The sequence below is a fragment of the Scheffersomyces coipomensis genome, assembly GCF_036884675.1.
Source record: "Scheffersomyces coipomensis strain NRRL Y-17651 chromosome Unknown DFJ63scaffold_1, whole genome shotgun sequence".
NCBI lineage: Eukaryota > Fungi > Ascomycota > Pichiomycetes > Serinales > Debaryomycetaceae > Scheffersomyces > Scheffersomyces coipomensis.
In genome coordinates this window covers 2,268,985-2,285,791 of record NW_027042892.1, presented here as the reverse complement: position 1 = coordinate 2,285,791, position 16,807 = coordinate 2,268,985, and the positions used below count along the sequence as shown (strand labels likewise).

The following is a 16,807-nucleotide window of genomic DNA, read 5'->3' as shown; positions in this document are numbered from 1 at the left end:
AAACAGAAATGATAATTAAAAAAATACTATAAAAAACTAACTAGAAAATAATACTGGATGATTATTTTTTTTTTTCGTTTCCTTTTGAATTCCCTAAGTATTCATATAAGTAGATGGATCAACACCTTCTTCTGGGAAATCAGCAATTTTAACATCGAATCTGGATTGAATCTTTTCTAAAACTTCTTCATCTTCTTTATTAGAAACAAAAGAAATAGCTAACCCTTTAGTACCAAATCTACCAGCTCTACCAACTCTATGTAAGTATTGATCAGCTTCATTTGGTAAATCGTAATTAATAGCTAAATTGATTCTTTCAATATCAATACCTCTACCAAACACATCAGTTGAAACACAAATACGTTTGTTGAATTCTTTAAAAGATTTATATCTTTCAATTCTTTCTTCTTGAGGTAACCCAGAATGAACTGCAATAGATGGGAAATTACAAGCACATAATAATTTATTTAATTCATTAGCTCTTTGAGTTGATTTAACAAAAATAATAACTTGATTGAATTCTAAAGAATCTAATAAATCAGATAATTTACGATTCTTTTCCTTTTCATCTAATTTAATATAATATTGTTGTAAACCATGTAAAGTTAATTTAGCTTCATCATCAACATAAATTTCTAATGGATTTTGCATAAATTTCTTACAAACAGGACGAATTTCTTGAGATAAAGTAGCTGAAAACATCATAACTTGTTTTTGATGAGGAGTATTACGGAAAATATCTTGAACATCTCTTCTCATATCAATAGATTCTAAAACTTTATCACATTCATCAATAACAAATGATTTAACATTGGCTAATCTAATAGCTTTTTCATTAACTAAAGCATGTAATCTACCTGGAGTTGCAACCACAATATGAGGACAAGTATCTTTATTCTTTAATTTTTCAATATCTCTCTTGAATGGAGTTCCACCATAAAAGACTTCAGTTTTAACATCTGGCATATATTTAGAAAATCTAGCATATTCATTTCTAATTTGATAAGCTAATTCTCTAGTATGACAAATAACTAAAGTAGAGATTTCACCTGGAATTGGATCTAATTGTTGTAAAGTAGATAAAACAAACACAGCAGTTTTACCTAAACCTGATTTAGCTTGACATAAAACATCAGTACCTAAAATAGATTGAGGAATACAAACTTGTTGGACTAAAAAAATGGTTAGTTATGAGGATTTCTTAGCATAAAATAAGAAAACAAAAACAATTGTTATAATCAAAAATAATAATAATAATAATAATAAATATAATAGATGAAAAGTTTTGCTAAATGTGTTAAAATTGAGATTTAATTATTATTAAATACTATTTTGAAAAGTTGATTTAGTAAAGCTTCTTCGTCAAGAATAATATCTACTCTCCTCTTCCCAGAGTAATTCATTCTCTTCTATAGTTCCAATGTGCCAAATCATAGAATATAGGAATTAAAAAATATCACACGTCTCTTTGAATATTCATGACCAACCAAAACAAAAAAAAAATGGGAAATCTTTGCAATAAAAAAGAGATGAAAAATATTGAAGATGGTAAATATGAAATCATAAGTTATCATACAATCATTTCTGACCTCGATATGATGGAAATTTCATGAACCAATTTTAGGAAAGTAAAGTGGTGATAGGTAACAAGAATAATTCATTATTACCTTAATTCAAAGATAGTGAAATGGGGCGGGGTGAAAAAAAGAAAAGAAAAAGGAGAACGATTGATAATGACACATAAAGGTGGGACGGGATGGGGGTATGCTAATCAACTTATCTTTCCTCTTTTTAAAAGTGACATGTCGTTGGCTGGTTGGTTGGTTGACGTGTCACTGTATGGCTGGTCAGCCATGCCATATACTTGATTATTGTAGTACTTAAGTTAATAAGTCCACTTCAAGTATATCAAACACAATCATTATAAAATTGAATGAATGGTTTTTGTTTTAATTCAATATCAAATAACTTGATAAAAATTTGGTATATAATTATTTATTATTATTATTTTTGTTATATTATATTATAATTGTTTGTTGACTTGATATTGAATGATGATACGAACCTTCAGAAGGATGTTCGAAACCACAGTCACCGATGGCTCTTAATAATTCTGGTTTTAATAAGAAATCTCTGAACCCAGTAGCATGGATACCAACATAAGAACCCTTTTTGTCAGCTTCTTTTTCATTGCTAGCATCACTAGTGGTTGGAGCAGTGGTTGGAACTGCGATTTCTTCAGAATCGGAATAATCCAATAATTCTTCTTGACCTTCGTTTGACATGGTGTCTGATTGATTGATTGATTGATTGATTTGAAACTTGGGATAAATTTCAAAGATGAATAATCAAGAAAAGGAGCTTGAAACTGGCTGGTTATATTATTTCATTTTCAACAATTAATTTTTCAACACTCTGACGTGGAGCTTTTTTGTCCACCTGCGCACGACCTGTATTTTTTGGGATTTTTCCAAATTAAGACAAATCGAATCAAATGCAAATTTAAACGGTAGATCTTACAATAGGATTTGATTGAAACACGGTGGGAGAAGATAATGTTTAAAGCTAGTGTTGTGAGGTTTGCACCTTTATTCAAATATGGTAGTTCAGTACAACCTATAATTAGAAATAAAGTTTTGATTTTACTGAGTGTAAGATCAATTTCATCAAGTCATAGTTTAAAATTTTTCAATAATAAACCTTCATCAAAGGAAGTGTCAGCTGAACAAGCTGAAACCATTAAGAAATTTGGAGAGACCCTTAAGAACAATCCCGAAATATTTGGTTTAATTGAAGGATTTAAGGATTTATTAGAAAGAAAAGGCATTCAAACTGGTGGCAAACCTCCATCCATGACTCAAATGATGAGAATTATTGCTGATAAAGAATTTAGAGATCATTTATCTAAATTGAAAGATGCTTTAGAAGCAGCTAATATTAATATTAAACAAGAAGATTTGGGTACATTAACTGAATTCTTCATGTCACAAAGTAAGATTAAAAATTAGATTGACATATATTTATTTATTTTGGCATTAATCTATAGAAAAGTTTCTTGTATATATACACTCACCATGGTTAACGATATATTTATAATTATAATTACTATTTGTAATACTAAATTTGTAAGTGATTACTTCTTCTTAGCAAATGAAGCAGAAACAATAGCTGCTTCTTCAACTCCTCTTGCAATTCCACTTCTAATACCAGCATCTTCCATTTTTAATAACCCAGCAATGGTAGTACCACCTGGAGTACAAACTTTACTCTTTAATACAGCAGGATGATCATTGGTTTCAAGTACCATTCTAGCAGTACCTTCCATAACTTTAGCCGCAGATAATTTTGCAACTTCAAATGGTAACCCCATTCTAACTCCACCATCAATTAATGCTTCCATCATTAATAAACAGAAAGCAGGACCTGAACCAACTAAAGCAGTAGCAGCATCCATATTCTTTTCTGGGATTTTGAATGCTTCACCAACCGTACCAATTAATTTCATAACTAAATCTTCATATTCGGCTTCAGCTTCCTTTGAAAATGAAATAGCGGCAGTACCACAACCAAATCTTGCTGGAGTGTTTGTCATTACTTTAGCCACGTATGATGAGAAAATAGTTAATTCAGAAATAGTAGTACCAGCCAATAAAGAAATAACCAATTGTTTACCAGTTAAACCTGATTTAATTTCATCATAGATAGCTTGATACATATAAGGTTTACAACCAAGTATTATAATATCAGCTTCAGAAACAGCCTTAGTATTGGATTCAGAACCATAAGAATATTCAAAGATTTCATGTTTTAATTGTGATTTTAATAAATCATTGGTTCCAACTGAATTTGTACAACCAATAATTCTAATGGGGTATGGATCAAATTTAGCTTTAAGTATAGCTGATGCAACGGCAGTTCCCATAACTCCACATCCTAACACGGCAATCGTATAGTCTTTCATTGTAATTGTATGATATGATGTTATAATTTGATATTACTTTGATATCGAAGTAATTAGAAGATATTAACCTAGGAATTCAATATCAATTTAATAGTAGTCATAGATTTGACAGTTGGTGGTTTTTTTCACTTTCGCCAACCATTTCCATTTTGAGACATCTCTCATTCAAATTTGAACTCTTGGAGTAAAGTGGAAACAGACATTACCCAATTAGGAAGTCTACCTTTTTAATCGATTTAAATTACGTGCATAAATCTATTTTTTTATTTTATGTAAATAATATTTTGACTGCCATAAATTTCAAACGGTCAATTTTGTTTCTTCTTCATAGTAAAGGTCATTCAATCCATCAATCAAAGGTATTCAACTTCTACAAATCCAACCACAACAACCACCATCATCTTATCACTTTAAACATACAATTGATTGATTCGTGTACTCAAGAAAGTTGGATCCCTCGTGACGTTGCAAAGAAATACTTTGATGGCAGCCAAAAATAAAATTTACAATAAATAAAAAAAAAAAAAAATCTGGTGCGATCATATTTTTAAATTCCATTCCCACAAACCCAAACCGAAATTCTAAAATATTAAGTAGGAAAGGAGCGGCTCATAGTTGCCTTTAATTAATTTGTTAATTTACCCCCCTTATTGATTCGTAAGTCAATTATTATCGCTGTTTTCGTTGTCGCTCACGCTTTGGGTTTCGATCCATATCAATATCTTACTACTAAATTATACTAAAAAACGCCAATTTGTTGCAATTTCAATTGACAGTTTTTGACACCTTCATCGTTTTACTTTTTCTAGTGGGAGAAGGTTTATCAAGCTTTATATAAAGGCTATATACCCCCCGTTCGTTTCCTATCTTTTTGATACCGATTTGGTGTGTTGGTTGATTAGGAATTGAATCTATTCTCATTATGTTTAATAAGAATTCATTAACTCATTGTCCTATTCTTAGACCAAGTTTGGATGAATTTAGTGATCCCATTACTTACTTATCAAGTCATGATATTACAAAATTAGGTTCGGAGTATGGAATTGTTAAAATTATTCCTCCTGAAAATTGGAAACCAACATTTCTGATATCGGATCAATTTAAATTTCATACTAGATTACAAAAGATTAGTGATTTAGGTTTAACTACAAGATCAAGACAATTCTTTATTGATAATATTAATCGATTTCTTAAAATGCGTCGGAAACGTCAATTACAATTATATTTCAATCCTAAATCAGATCCATCTAAACAAATCTATTATTATGATATATTCATTCAAATAGAGAATTTAGGTGGAATAACTACTATGACTGCAAATAAATGGAAACAATTAAATCACCATTTTAAATTATCTATCAATACTCAAGATCTTGAACATGAATTTAATACTAATGTAAGATCTTATGCCATGTATTTACAACAAAATAATTCCAATTTTGAATTTCCCGAATCAGATTCAGAAGATGAATTTGATAATTGTTTAATCTGTGGTAAACATGATAATCCAGGATTAACTTTATTATGTGATAATTGTGATAATCCTTATCATACATATTGTCTTCCTAACCCCTTATCATCTATCCCATCATCCAATTGGTATTGTGATAAATGTTTAATTGGAACTGGAGAATATGGTTTCGAAGAAGAAGTGGATGTTAAATATTCATTATCTCAATTTTATGATATGTGTTTAAAATTTGAACTGGAATTTATAAAAAAATATAATGATAATAAACCATTAACCACCGATGATATTGAATTAAAATTTTGGAAATTTGTTGATATTCAAAAATCAGATTTACAAGTTAAATATGGTGCTGATATTCATAATTTAAAACCAGGTGAAATAAGTGGATTTCCCATGAGTAATACCCCTGGTATAAAATTAGATAATCCTAATACTCAATATTATATGAATCATCCGTTTAATCTTACCAAATTACCATTTGCCAATGGATCATTATTAAATTATATTAATAGTCCTATATCCGGTATGACGATACCTTGGATTTATATTGGATCATTATTATCGACATTTTGTTGGCATGTAGAGGATCATTATACCTTATCCGCCAATTATTGTCATTTTGGAGCTACGAAGAAATGGTATGGAATCCCATCATCTCAAGCGGATAAATTCGAACGATTAATGAAAGATTCTGCTCCTGATTTATTTAAACGTCAACCTGATTTATTACATCAATTAGTTACATTGTTATCACCTATGACATTGATTGAAAATGGCATTAAAGTCGTTTATGCCGATCAGAATCCAAATGAATTCATAATCACATACCCTCGAGTTTATCATGCTGGATTCAATTGTGGATTTAATTTCAATGAGGCGGTTAATTTCACTATGAATAATTGGTTAGAGTTTGGAGAGAAATCAATTAATGATTATAAATTAATTGGGAAAGAGAATGTATTCAATCATTATAAATTATTAGAAAATATCTTGAAATCATTTAATAAACAACGAGGAAAAATTAATGATAATGAGATTGCTTTAGTTAAAACTAGTTTAAAAAGTTTTGAAACTGAATTTAAAAAACAAAATGATTTATTATTTGATTTAGATAAATCTAAATTTAATGTTGAGTATAGACCTAGTAAAGTGAGAAAGGGGAAGAAACTTCTGAAAATGAATCCTTATGATCATGAAGAAGATCTCTATGATGAAGATGAGGAAGATGATGAACCATTATGTGATATTTGTAAGACTCATTTAGGGTATCAATATTGTATTATAAATAATAAGGATCATAAATTCAGTTATTCAAAACAATCAGGATTAACATCGATGGTTGAATCGAATCCAAGTCAATTGTTAACCCCTCATCCATCTCCTAATGAAGGTAATAATAAACCTCAAAGTATTGGAAATGATGTGGCTGAATCGATTGCCAAGAGTGAAAGTAGTCAACGATTAGGATTCATGATTGATAATGTGAAACGGGAGGAATCTAAGGATATTAATGATACTAATGACGATGCTGATGATGAGAAGGAAGAAGATGAATATGATGAAAAGTCTAGATTATGTATGATGGCTCAATTTGATAAATTGATTAATGAAGCTAAACGAAAAGCTAAACAAGAAGATGATGATGATGTTGAAAGGGAAGGTAATGTTAAGAGAAGATCAAAACGATTACAAGAGCATCCAGTGGATGTTAATAAAGGATATACCACTTTACATCCTCGAACTATAGCTTCAACCCAAGGATCAAGACATAATAAGCCGGAATCACATGTTCAACCAAGTAGTAGAATGATGATGGGAAAGATGACGATGGTACAAAAGATATCTAGTATGAAGAGATTAAATGTCAAGGATAGTATTGATTTATGTTTACAATGTTGTAATACTACCTTTAATAATAGTAATGATAGTAAGAAGAATGGTGCTACTATACCTCATGGATCTATCTTATTATATGAGACATATCCTTCCCAATTAAAGGAATTGATCAAGGAAACCAAGAGAAATCTTGAAGAGGTATCTTATCATCATAAGTAGAAGGTGTTTTAATTCTATAGTATATAGTTGTTCTATTAAAAAGAAATGTATAATTCAGGGATCATCAAGTAGTTATACATACTATGTATATATAATTTTGCAGTTAAACCAAACACCAATCCTGCATATATCCACCACCCAATCAAATATAATTTTACCCACAGACCGATTCCATCAGTTTGCAGTCAGTACATAAAGCGCGAAACAATAATCAAATTTAATTGGTCATTGGGAAATTTTAATAAATTGACCCAAAGTACACGACTAACAAAAGTACCAATTCAAACTATGAGATTTTTCAACGAAATTTTTCTTTTTTAAACCTCAAATTTAATTTATTTACTTCCTTTCCTTTCCTTTCTCTTCTTGTTCTTTAGGAAAGATTGTCTTTAGATTACCAAAGTTTAAGTAACGATGGTTGTTCCAAGATTATTTAACACTGCTACACGCAATGCATTCACTGCTGCTAAGCGTAACCTCATGTTCAACAGAGGTTTAGCTACTGCTGCTCCAGTCGGTAAAGTCAGGTATGTACTCAAACTTGTTTTATTTATGATTTCAATCAATTTATAGGAACTTTTAAGAATTGGTTGACTTTAACTGATTCAATCCAATCATATCAAATATATTTATATCAATCCAATTGATTCATTGAATCAATTGAATCATTGTTGTGTCGTCATCTAATTTATTTAATATTCGATCTGATATACTACTTTAAACTATTAATCAATCTCCAATTTCAATCTATCTAGTTCAATTAATCTTTACACTTATCAATCATACAACTATATAATCCATTTAATCATCCATTCAACCCATCAATCACTAATCATCCCTACCATGCTGCCATTTTCATCACTATTATTACTGGTGGTGGTGGTTGTAAACTCATTCACTCACTCGCACTTTTTTGGGAGTGTCCAGTAAAAAAAAACTTAACCGGCCAATAAAATTTTTCAATTTTCCCTGTCTCAATTTTGTGTTAATGAGAGAACGGTTTACCATTGATATATATCAATTAAACTTCCAGTTATGATTCAATTCTAATCCTATAAATTGATTAATCTTAAGTATCTTCCCAATTACATTTATACTAACTTAATTCCTTATAGAGCTGTTATCGGTGCCGTTGTCGATGTTCAATTCGAAGAAGGTAACTTACCAGCTATTTTAAATGCTTTAACCTTAAAAAATGGTGATAATGATTTAGTCTTAGAAGTCGCTCAACATTTAGGTGAAAGTACCGTCAGAACCATTGCTATGGATGGTACTGAAGGTTTAGTCAGAGGTGCTGTTGTTACTGATACTGGTGCTCCAATTTCTGTCCCAGTTGGTAGAGGTACTTTAGGTAGAATTATTAATGTTGTTGGTGAACCAATTGATGAAAGAGGTCCAATTGAATGTAAACAAAGAAACCCAATTCATGCTGATCCTCCAACTTTTGTTGAACAATCTACTAATGCTGAAGTTTTAGAAACTGGTATTAAAGTTGTTGATTTATTAGCTCCTTATGCTAGAGGTGGTAAAATTGGTTTATTCGGTGGTGCTGGTGTCGGTAAAACCGTTTTCATCCAAGAATTAATTAACAACATTGCTAAAGCCCATGGTGGTTTCTCTGTTTTCACCGGTGTTGGTGAAAGAACTAGAGAAGGTAATGATTTATATCGTGAAATGAAAGAAACTGGTGTTATTAATTTAGAAGGTGATTCTAAAGTCGCATTAGTTTTCGGTCAAATGAATGAACCACCTGGTGCTAGAGCTAGAGTTGCTTTAACCGGTTTAACCATTGCTGAATATTTCAGAGATGAAGAAGGTCAAGATGTCTTATTATTCGTTGATAATATTTTCAGATTTACTCAAGCTGGTTCTGAAGTTTCTGCCTTATTAGGTCGTATTCCATCTGCTGTCGGTTATCAACCAACTTTAGCCACTGATATGGGTCTTTTACAAGAACGTATTACCACCACCAAAAAAGGTTCTGTTACTTCTGTCCAAGCTGTTTATGTCCCAGCTGATGATTTAACTGATCCTGCTCCTGCCACCACTTTTGCCCATTTAGATGCTACTACTGTCTTATCAAGAGGTATTTCAGAATTAGGTATCTATCCAGCCGTCGATCCATTAGATTCTAAATCAAGATTATTAGATGTTGCTGTTGTTGGTAAAGAACATTATGATGTTGCCACTAATGTTCAACAAACTTTACAAGCTTATAAATCATTACAAGATATTATTGCTATTTTAGGTATGGATGAATTATCTGAAGCTGATAAATTAACTGTTGAAAGAGCTAGAAAAATTCAAAGATTCTTATCTCAACCATTTGCTGTTGCTGAAGTTTTCACTGGTATTTCCGGTAAATTAGTTAGATTAGAAGAAACTATTAAATCATTCAGAGATGTTTTAGCCGGTAAATACGATCACTTACCAGAAAATGCTTTCTATATGGTTGGTGGTATTGAAGATGTTGTTGCCAAGGCTGAAAAATTAGCTGCTGAATCTAAATAGATTTAAATTCACCATAGTCATTTTTACATCCCCCCCATCAAAATCTCATTCCATCCATATTAAAAAGAAGAACACTTTCTTTGATTCATAAAAAAGCTTTCATTATATGTTTTTATACAACCTCCATTTTTATATAAAGGATATATAATTTTTTATTAAAAAAGAAAATTTAACGTTATTATTTAGATACTATTTATTATGTTTATCATATGATTGTAGATAAAGTTTGTGCCTTATAATGGTTTGGCTTGAAATTTAGGTTTTAAGTTTTAAGAAACACTAGTTTGCGTTATATGAAATTTTGCGCTACCCTTTTGTCTACCTCTCTCCTCTTTGGTCGTTCAACTGAGAAAAAAACTTACACGTACAAAAATTGAAAATATAAAAATAGCAATTTGCCGTCAACACTCTTTCTTCAGTCTTGTTCAACCATTGAAAGCTATTCATCATGTTTTCATTAGCTCAGGTATGTATTCAAGTTACTCGTGTATGATTTGCGGTATCAGTTTCCGTCAATCGCGTTGTCTTACGTTTGAAAACTCAATACTAACTATTAGTTCTAGACTTTTTCATTTCTTGATAATCCAAATATCGATTGGAAATTAATCATCACAGGATTAACCATTGGTCGTTTTGCCGTTGATACTTATTTGGAATATCGTCAATATCAAGTCTTAAAGAGAACTAGTCCTCCAGCTACTTTAAAATCTGAAGTTTCTCAAGAAACCTTTGATAAATCTCAAGCTTATTCTAGATCCAAAGCTAAATTTGGATTTTTCACCGGTACTATTAGTCTTATTGAAAGTTTAATCACTATCAAGTATGATCTTTTATATAAATTCTGGGATGTTAGTGGTTCGTTATTATCTAGTGTTTCTTTCCTTTTACCTAAATTCATGAATGGTGTTATTACTCAATCAATTATCTTATTTTCTATTGCTCAACTTGTTTCAATCATTACTTCCTTACCAACTTCTTATTATTATAGTTTTGTGTTGGAAGAGAAATATGGATTTAACAAACAAACTATTAGTTTATGGATTACTGATAAAATTAAAGGTTTTGCTCTTACTCTTGTGTTAGGAGCCCCTGTTGTCGCTGCTTTCTTAAAGATTATTGATTATTTTGGTGATTCATTCATTGTTTATACTATGTTCTTTGTTTTGATTGTTCAATTAGTATTTATGACAATCTTCCCAACTTTGATTCAACCATTATTTAATAAATTCACTCCTTTAGAAGATGGTAAATTAAAAGAAGCTATTGAAGATTTAGCATCTAAACAAAAATTCCCATTAACTAATTTATATGTCATTGATGGTTCAAAGAGAAGTTCTCATTCAAATGCTTATTTCACTGGTTTACCATGGAGTAAACAAATTGTCTTGTTTGATACTTTAATTGATCATTCATCCATTGAAGAAACTGTTGCTGTTTTAGCTCATGAAATTGGTCATTGGAAATTAAATCATTTACCTAAAATGTTAAGTTTTGCTCAAATCCATTTATTCTTATTATTCTCCTCATTCTCAGCTTTTATTCATAATAAATCATTATTCACTTCCTTTGGATTTACAACTGTTCATCCATCTATGGTGGGTTTTCTTTTATTTTCTGATATTTTCGGCCCATTAGAATTCGTCTTACAATTCGCTATGAATCTTTTATCAAGAAAACATGAATATGAAGCTGATGCTTATGCTAAATCTTGTGGTTATTCCGCTGATTTAAGTACTTCCTTAATCAAATTATTAAGTAAGAATTTATCTACTATGGATGCTGATTGGTTGTATTCTTCTTATCATCATTCTCATCCAATCTTATCTGAAAGATTGGATGCTTTAGGTTATGTATCAAAGGGTAAAGTCGGTAGTGGTATTAAACCAATTAAAGAAGATTAAATTTAACAGTTGAAATTCTATAAATCTTTGTGTATATTTGTATATTGTTACATTACCATTATTTATATCCCGTATATATATATATAAATTATCATTATTAAATCATTAGTAGGAGACTTGCTGCTTCAGAGTATGACGAGGAGTATACAGCAGTACTGTATGCAGTTGTTGTGGTTGTATGGATGATCGAGAAGCATTCAATTTCTTTATCTTTGGTTTCAATTCTTCATAAGCTTGTCTCATTTGAACATATCCCATATGAATCTTTCCAATAAAATGATCTGCTAATCTTCTATCACTATCAAGACGAGATAAATATGCTCCACAACCTTCACACACTTGTAATTTCTGCTGTGATGTTTGACCTACATTTTCGGCCAACGTACGAGCATTAGCAGCCAAGACATCTCTTTCTTTACAAAGTTCATTTAACTTAACGGTTTCATATAATGATTTCTGAATTTCTCCTTCTTTTACTAAACAATCAATCTCTTGAGTCATTAACCCAATTTTAATATCAAGATTATACAATTCCTTAGTGATGGTTTCTATCTTTGATTGTTCTTCAGGAGTAGTTTGAGTTAAACGTTGTTGAGCATCAGCCATGACTTTATCTAATTTATAGATATATTCTTTAATATGATTGAAATATTCAAGTTCAAAACTGGGGAATTCTTCTTTAAGTTTCTTAGTACGATATTCAAACTCTAACTTATGTTTCTGAAGATGTAATCTACTACATCTCCCTATATCTTGTTTGGTTCCCACAAATAAATCATGAGGGCAAGTTCCAACTAAGAAACTTTTACATACTCTTGGACTTGACATATCTGGTTCTCTCCTCGTAGCAATAGGATTGATCATAGCATCTTTCCCCATGAGTTGCTCCAAGAGCCTTCTCTGTTCCTCTGCCATTTCCTGAGTCAGATTGTGATGTGGTGGTGGTTTGGTTACTTATCACTAACTATAGATGTTACTGATAATCATCATGTTGTAAATTTTCTCCCTCTATTTTTTTAAGTACAGGAATTTTTATTTCTCAATTTCAAAATTTCTGATAATTTTTACAGTCAAAAATACGAACTTAACTTAAATAATCCCATCATCACATCAACCATTCATACTTTACCATACTCATCTAGTGTTTGTCATAGCATCTACATCTTAACTCGCTCAACTCATATATCGATTAAATCATACACAGAATCTATACTCTTACCCACTTTCTCAGCCTTTGTTCTATACATTTTGACGTCTAGCCGTACCCCAATTTTGACACATTTCAAACCCCATCATCATGAAAAAGTATCAATTAATAGGTAGAAAGAAGTTATTCGTTCGATCAAGTTCAAAACTGATAAAGGTAGATTATCCTCCTCAACATATTTGTTCATTACCGTTGGAAATTCTCATGGATATATTCGAATATTGTGGGGATCCATCTGTCGTAAATTATTTGCAAACCATGTTAAATTTATCACTTACATGTAAGAAATTCCATGGTATTATTAATAGATCATTTCTTTATAATCATGTCATATTCCCTAGTCATAGAAGTTTTAAAAGTTTTGCCGTGGATCATTTGGTTATTGATAATACTAGTAATAAACTTAATTTCATTAAATTTATTGAATTCATAAATCCAATGATAAAGGGAAATTCTAATTTTGAAATTAAAATCGCTGGTAGTTATAGTATCGATGCAGAATCAAGCTTTGATAATTGGAATTTCGAAGATTATTTGTCATGTTTCAATCATTTATTATCTCATAGTTTTGGTTTGAAAGTTCTTGTCATGTCGGAAATAGCTCCCGAATTTGCATTCCCAGTAGATGGTATATCTTCACCAGTTCCAACTTCTTCGTCATCAAATACCACTTCTTCATCCCTTTCATCATTCTGGTCTAAGAAAAAAACCATAATATCAAATAATAGAACTATAGAAAAAGTCATTTTGAAAACTCAATCCGGGTGGTCAATCCCATTTAAATTATCCCACATATCAACCATCCTTGTTAATTTCGATGACATTCAAGAATTGGAATTGTCAAATTTCATAATCGATGACTTTAAAATCATTTCAGACTTATCAAATGCCATCAAACCCATCAATATTCATAAATTAACCCTTAATTCCTGTCTTTACGCCAACACTTTTAAAAAGAAATTCAAAACGAAAAAATTAACCTCCTCAATCATGTTCGATAATGTTAAGATCTTACAATTGAATCATATCTTATCCGGAAACGATCTCTCAATAATCGATTTCATAAAGTTAAATAATAAATTAGATACGTTGATCCTTGATTTAAATTCATCTATTTTTTATAATCCTGATCCAACTTTAAAATCAAAAGTATTCCATTATTCAAAATATAATAAATTCTTTAAATTATTATGTTCAGGTGTGGGAGGTTATTCAAGATTATCAAATTTAACCTTATCAAATTTTGATTTAGTTGATTGTTTTGATCATAGTAATAGTCATAAATCAAATAATCAAAATCCAGCAAATATAATGGATGATGATCAAGCTGAAAATAATCTTGAATCTTTATTAAAGTTTTTAGGTTATATAAAGAATCTAACCATTATACTTTCAAAAGAATGCTCGGTTAGAAAGGTTAAAACTTGTGTAAAGTGTGGCTTCTCAACTTCATCTACAAATGATTTAAGTGTTGAAGATTTAAATCATTCAAATTGGTCAAAACTTTTAAAACCTTTAATAACTTCAAATGAAGGTAAATGTATAGTTAAAGTATTTAACTATAAATTAGATACCTTGTTTATTCGTGATAATGATGATGATACTATTTAATTAATAAAAAGATAAAACGGAAAAAAACATGTATTAGCAACAACAAAGACACTCAATTTTTTTTGCCTAAGTAAACAAAATATATAAAGTAAAAAGTGCAACTAAGAAGGATCCAATTTTGGCAATGGTTGTACTATCTAATGAAGATGCAGCTATAATAAAATTATGTTAGTAATTCAATGATATAATGAAAAGGTAGAAAAAAACAACAAAGATAAATCAACCAAAAATAATATAAAAAGGAAACGTACAAATTTTGTTTTAAAATCCAAGACTATTATAAATTTGATGAAAAAAATTTGATACTGATTGAAACATTATTGAATTTTCTGGTTTGAATTCATCTGAATCAGAATCAGAATTAGATTCTTCTTCATTATCTTCATTATCAATATTGAAAATTGAATCAAACTTGTTTAATTTATCTTCTATTTCTTCAAGATCATTATACGTACAGTTATGGAATCCTTTAATATGATGTTTTCTTATAATATCAGATCCTGACATTATATCAACTATAGGAACAATTGATTTTTCTCCAATATGAGGAGCACCATTTGGTTCAAATATATTATATTGAGGAGTTAACATATTAGAATCTAATTCAACATATTTTCCTCTGGCAACTTCAACTCCAATTTCAATCATATCTTCAGCAATGGTTTTAGGAAGTCCCTTTGAAATATCAAGATTATCATAAGAATTATCACATTGAGGTAAAGCATATTTTTGTTTTTTTAATCTGGCTTGAATTTCTTTTGCATTTCTTCTCATTGAATTTGCAACATAATTATAATTTATTTCAGGTAATAATTCATATTGACTTTTTAACAGATTAAAATCTTTTAATAATTTAACATCACCATTTGGTAAAAGTTCAACTAAACCATAATTATTTGGTTCTTGACTAAATTCATAAACTAAACCTCCACTAAAAACATCAATCATATCAGTTGAATAAAGAGATGTTACTTCATCAAAAATTCGAGGTGAAACTTCATTACAACCATATTCTGAAAAGAAAATTGGTCTATTATAACGACTATAATCTTCCACAAGTAAATTATATCCACTAGTATAAAAAGTTTGTTCACCACACCATTGATAAGAATTTATACCATAAAAATCAACTGATTCTGCTGGATTTGAATCAACACATTCAAGATATTCAGCTAAAGGAATTCTATATTTTAAATCATCAGCAGCAGAATAACCAACTGGTATTGGTCTTGGAGAATTATATTCAATATACATTTTCAAATCTCTAATGATAGATTTGACATAGACAGGTGAATTCTAGATAGATTTAGTTAGTAATTATTATTTCTTTATTAAAAATAGATAATCATAGAATTTTTGTAAAGATAAACTTACTTTAGCAGATTGATAATCATTAACAATTTCATTCCCAGCAAAGAAACCTAAAGTATTATTATAGTAGGCAAATTGTTCAACTACTTTAAATATATTTTCCAAATAATCCACATTATATGAATTCCAAGGTTCATATCTATGTAAATGATGATTTGGTAAAGGAGAATTAACATCTAAAACTAAATAAATTCCTGCTGCTGCCAAAAGAGACATACAAACATCATGATTAAGTTCAGAATTGATTGAATAAATACGAATAGTCTAGTAGAGTTATGAAAGAGATTAGTAAATGATGAACTTGAATCAATTGATTAGATTAGAGGTAATACAAACGTTGATTCCTAACTCTTGAAAAAGTAAGATATCTCTAGCACATTCTTGAGGATCACTTAAGGGATCCTTTGCACCAGATACACCTGAAGAACCACCTGGTTGGTAATCCACTCCCTTGATAAAGAACTAGATAATAGAAGTTAGTAAAAATGATTTGATTGATTGATTGATTGATTGATTAGAGATAAAAGATACATACTGGTTCTTTAGTAACGCTATCAACAAAATAATGACCATGAATAGTTATAGGATGAATGTAGGCGTTAACTAGCCCTAAGAAAAGGAAACTTAATCCAATGGATGAAAACTGTTTCTTCATTGATTGATGATTGATTGTACCCCTATGGTTTGATGGAAGAGATAAGTAGATAAAGAATGGCGGT

The 16,807-nt window shown here is 30.1% G+C and overlaps 9 protein-coding genes across 9 annotated transcripts; 5 read left to right on the top strand and 4 right to left on the bottom strand. All coding sequences in view use genetic code 12, as the record gives it.

Moving 5' to 3' along the window:
• Window positions 1-15: 15 nt before the first annotated feature.
• SUB2 (ATP-dependent RNA helicase) lies at window positions 16-2,420 on the bottom strand. Its single transcript, XM_064908803.1, has 2 exons — window positions 2,066-2,420; window positions 16-1,172 (listed from the first exon to the last, which is right to left on the bottom strand). Exons 1-2 carry the CDS (start codon window positions 2,283-2,285, stop codon window positions 94-96), a joined length of 1,299 nt encoding a protein of 432 aa, XP_064765171.1. The 5' UTR covers window positions 2,286-2,420; the 3' UTR covers window positions 16-93.
• DFJ63DRAFT_317074 (uncharacterized protein) lies at window positions 2,261-3,017 on the top strand. The gene has a single exon (XM_064906771.1). It carries the CDS (start codon window positions 2,556-2,558, stop codon window positions 3,006-3,008), a length of 453 nt encoding a protein of 150 aa, XP_064765170.1. The 5' UTR covers window positions 2,261-2,555; the 3' UTR covers window positions 3,009-3,017.
• Window positions 3,018-3,070: 53 nt separating this feature from the next.
• PRO3 (pyrroline-5-carboxylate reductase) lies at window positions 3,071-4,422 on the bottom strand. The gene has a single exon (XM_064908802.1). It carries the CDS (start codon window positions 3,959-3,961, stop codon window positions 3,134-3,136), a length of 828 nt encoding a protein of 275 aa, XP_064765169.1. The 5' UTR covers window positions 3,962-4,422; the 3' UTR covers window positions 3,071-3,133.
• Window positions 4,423-4,883: 461 nt separating this feature from the next.
• On the top strand, window positions 4,884-7,806 carry DFJ63DRAFT_302240 (histone demethylase; the record flags this gene model as incomplete). The annotated part of the gene is made up of 2 exons (XM_064905457.1): window positions 4,884-7,133; window positions 7,209-7,806. The coding sequence occupies 2 exons, from the start codon at window positions 4,884-4,886 to the stop codon at window positions 7,485-7,487; spliced, it is 2,529 nt and encodes an 842-aa protein (XP_064765168.1). The 3' UTR covers window positions 7,488-7,806.
• Window positions 7,807-7,809: 3 nt separating this feature from the next.
• On the top strand, window positions 7,810-10,196 carry ATP2 (F1F0 ATP synthase subunit beta). Its single transcript, XM_064907629.1, has 2 exons — window positions 7,810-8,014; window positions 8,603-10,196. The coding sequence occupies exons 1-2, from the start codon at window positions 7,902-7,904 to the stop codon at window positions 9,996-9,998; spliced, it is 1,509 nt and encodes a 502-aa protein (XP_064765167.1). The 5' UTR covers window positions 7,810-7,901; the 3' UTR covers window positions 9,999-10,196.
• On the top strand, window positions 10,197-11,930 carry STE24 (zinc metalloprotease). Its single transcript, XM_064906770.1, has 2 exons — window positions 10,197-10,464; window positions 10,562-11,930. Exons 1-2 carry the CDS (start codon window positions 10,447-10,449, stop codon window positions 11,897-11,899), a joined length of 1,356 nt encoding a protein of 451 aa, XP_064765166.1. The 5' UTR covers window positions 10,197-10,446; the 3' UTR covers window positions 11,900-11,930.
• Window positions 11,931-11,951: 21 nt separating this feature from the next.
• On the bottom strand, window positions 11,952-13,005 carry EXM2 (Exm2p). Its single transcript, XM_064908801.1, has one exon. The coding sequence runs from the start codon at window positions 12,812-12,814 to the stop codon at window positions 12,005-12,007; it is 810 nt and encodes a 269-aa protein (XP_064765165.1). The 5' UTR covers window positions 12,815-13,005; the 3' UTR covers window positions 11,952-12,004.
• On the top strand, window positions 12,919-14,847 carry DFJ63DRAFT_37713 (uncharacterized protein). Its single transcript, XM_064908819.1, has one exon. The coding sequence runs from the start codon at window positions 13,197-13,199 to the stop codon at window positions 14,715-14,717; it is 1,521 nt and encodes a 506-aa protein (XP_064765164.1). The 5' UTR covers window positions 12,919-13,196; the 3' UTR covers window positions 14,718-14,847.
• Window positions 14,848-14,978: 131 nt separating this feature from the next.
• On the bottom strand, window positions 14,979-16,743 carry PHR3 (1,3-beta-glucanosyltransferase; the record flags this gene model as incomplete). The annotated part of the gene is made up of 4 exons (XM_064904730.1): window positions 14,979-16,013; window positions 16,092-16,352; window positions 16,425-16,550; window positions 16,624-16,743. 4 exons carry the CDS (start codon window positions 16,741-16,743, stop codon window positions 14,979-14,981), a joined length of 1,542 nt encoding a protein of 513 aa, XP_064765163.1.
• Window positions 16,744-16,807: the final 64 nt, after the last annotated feature.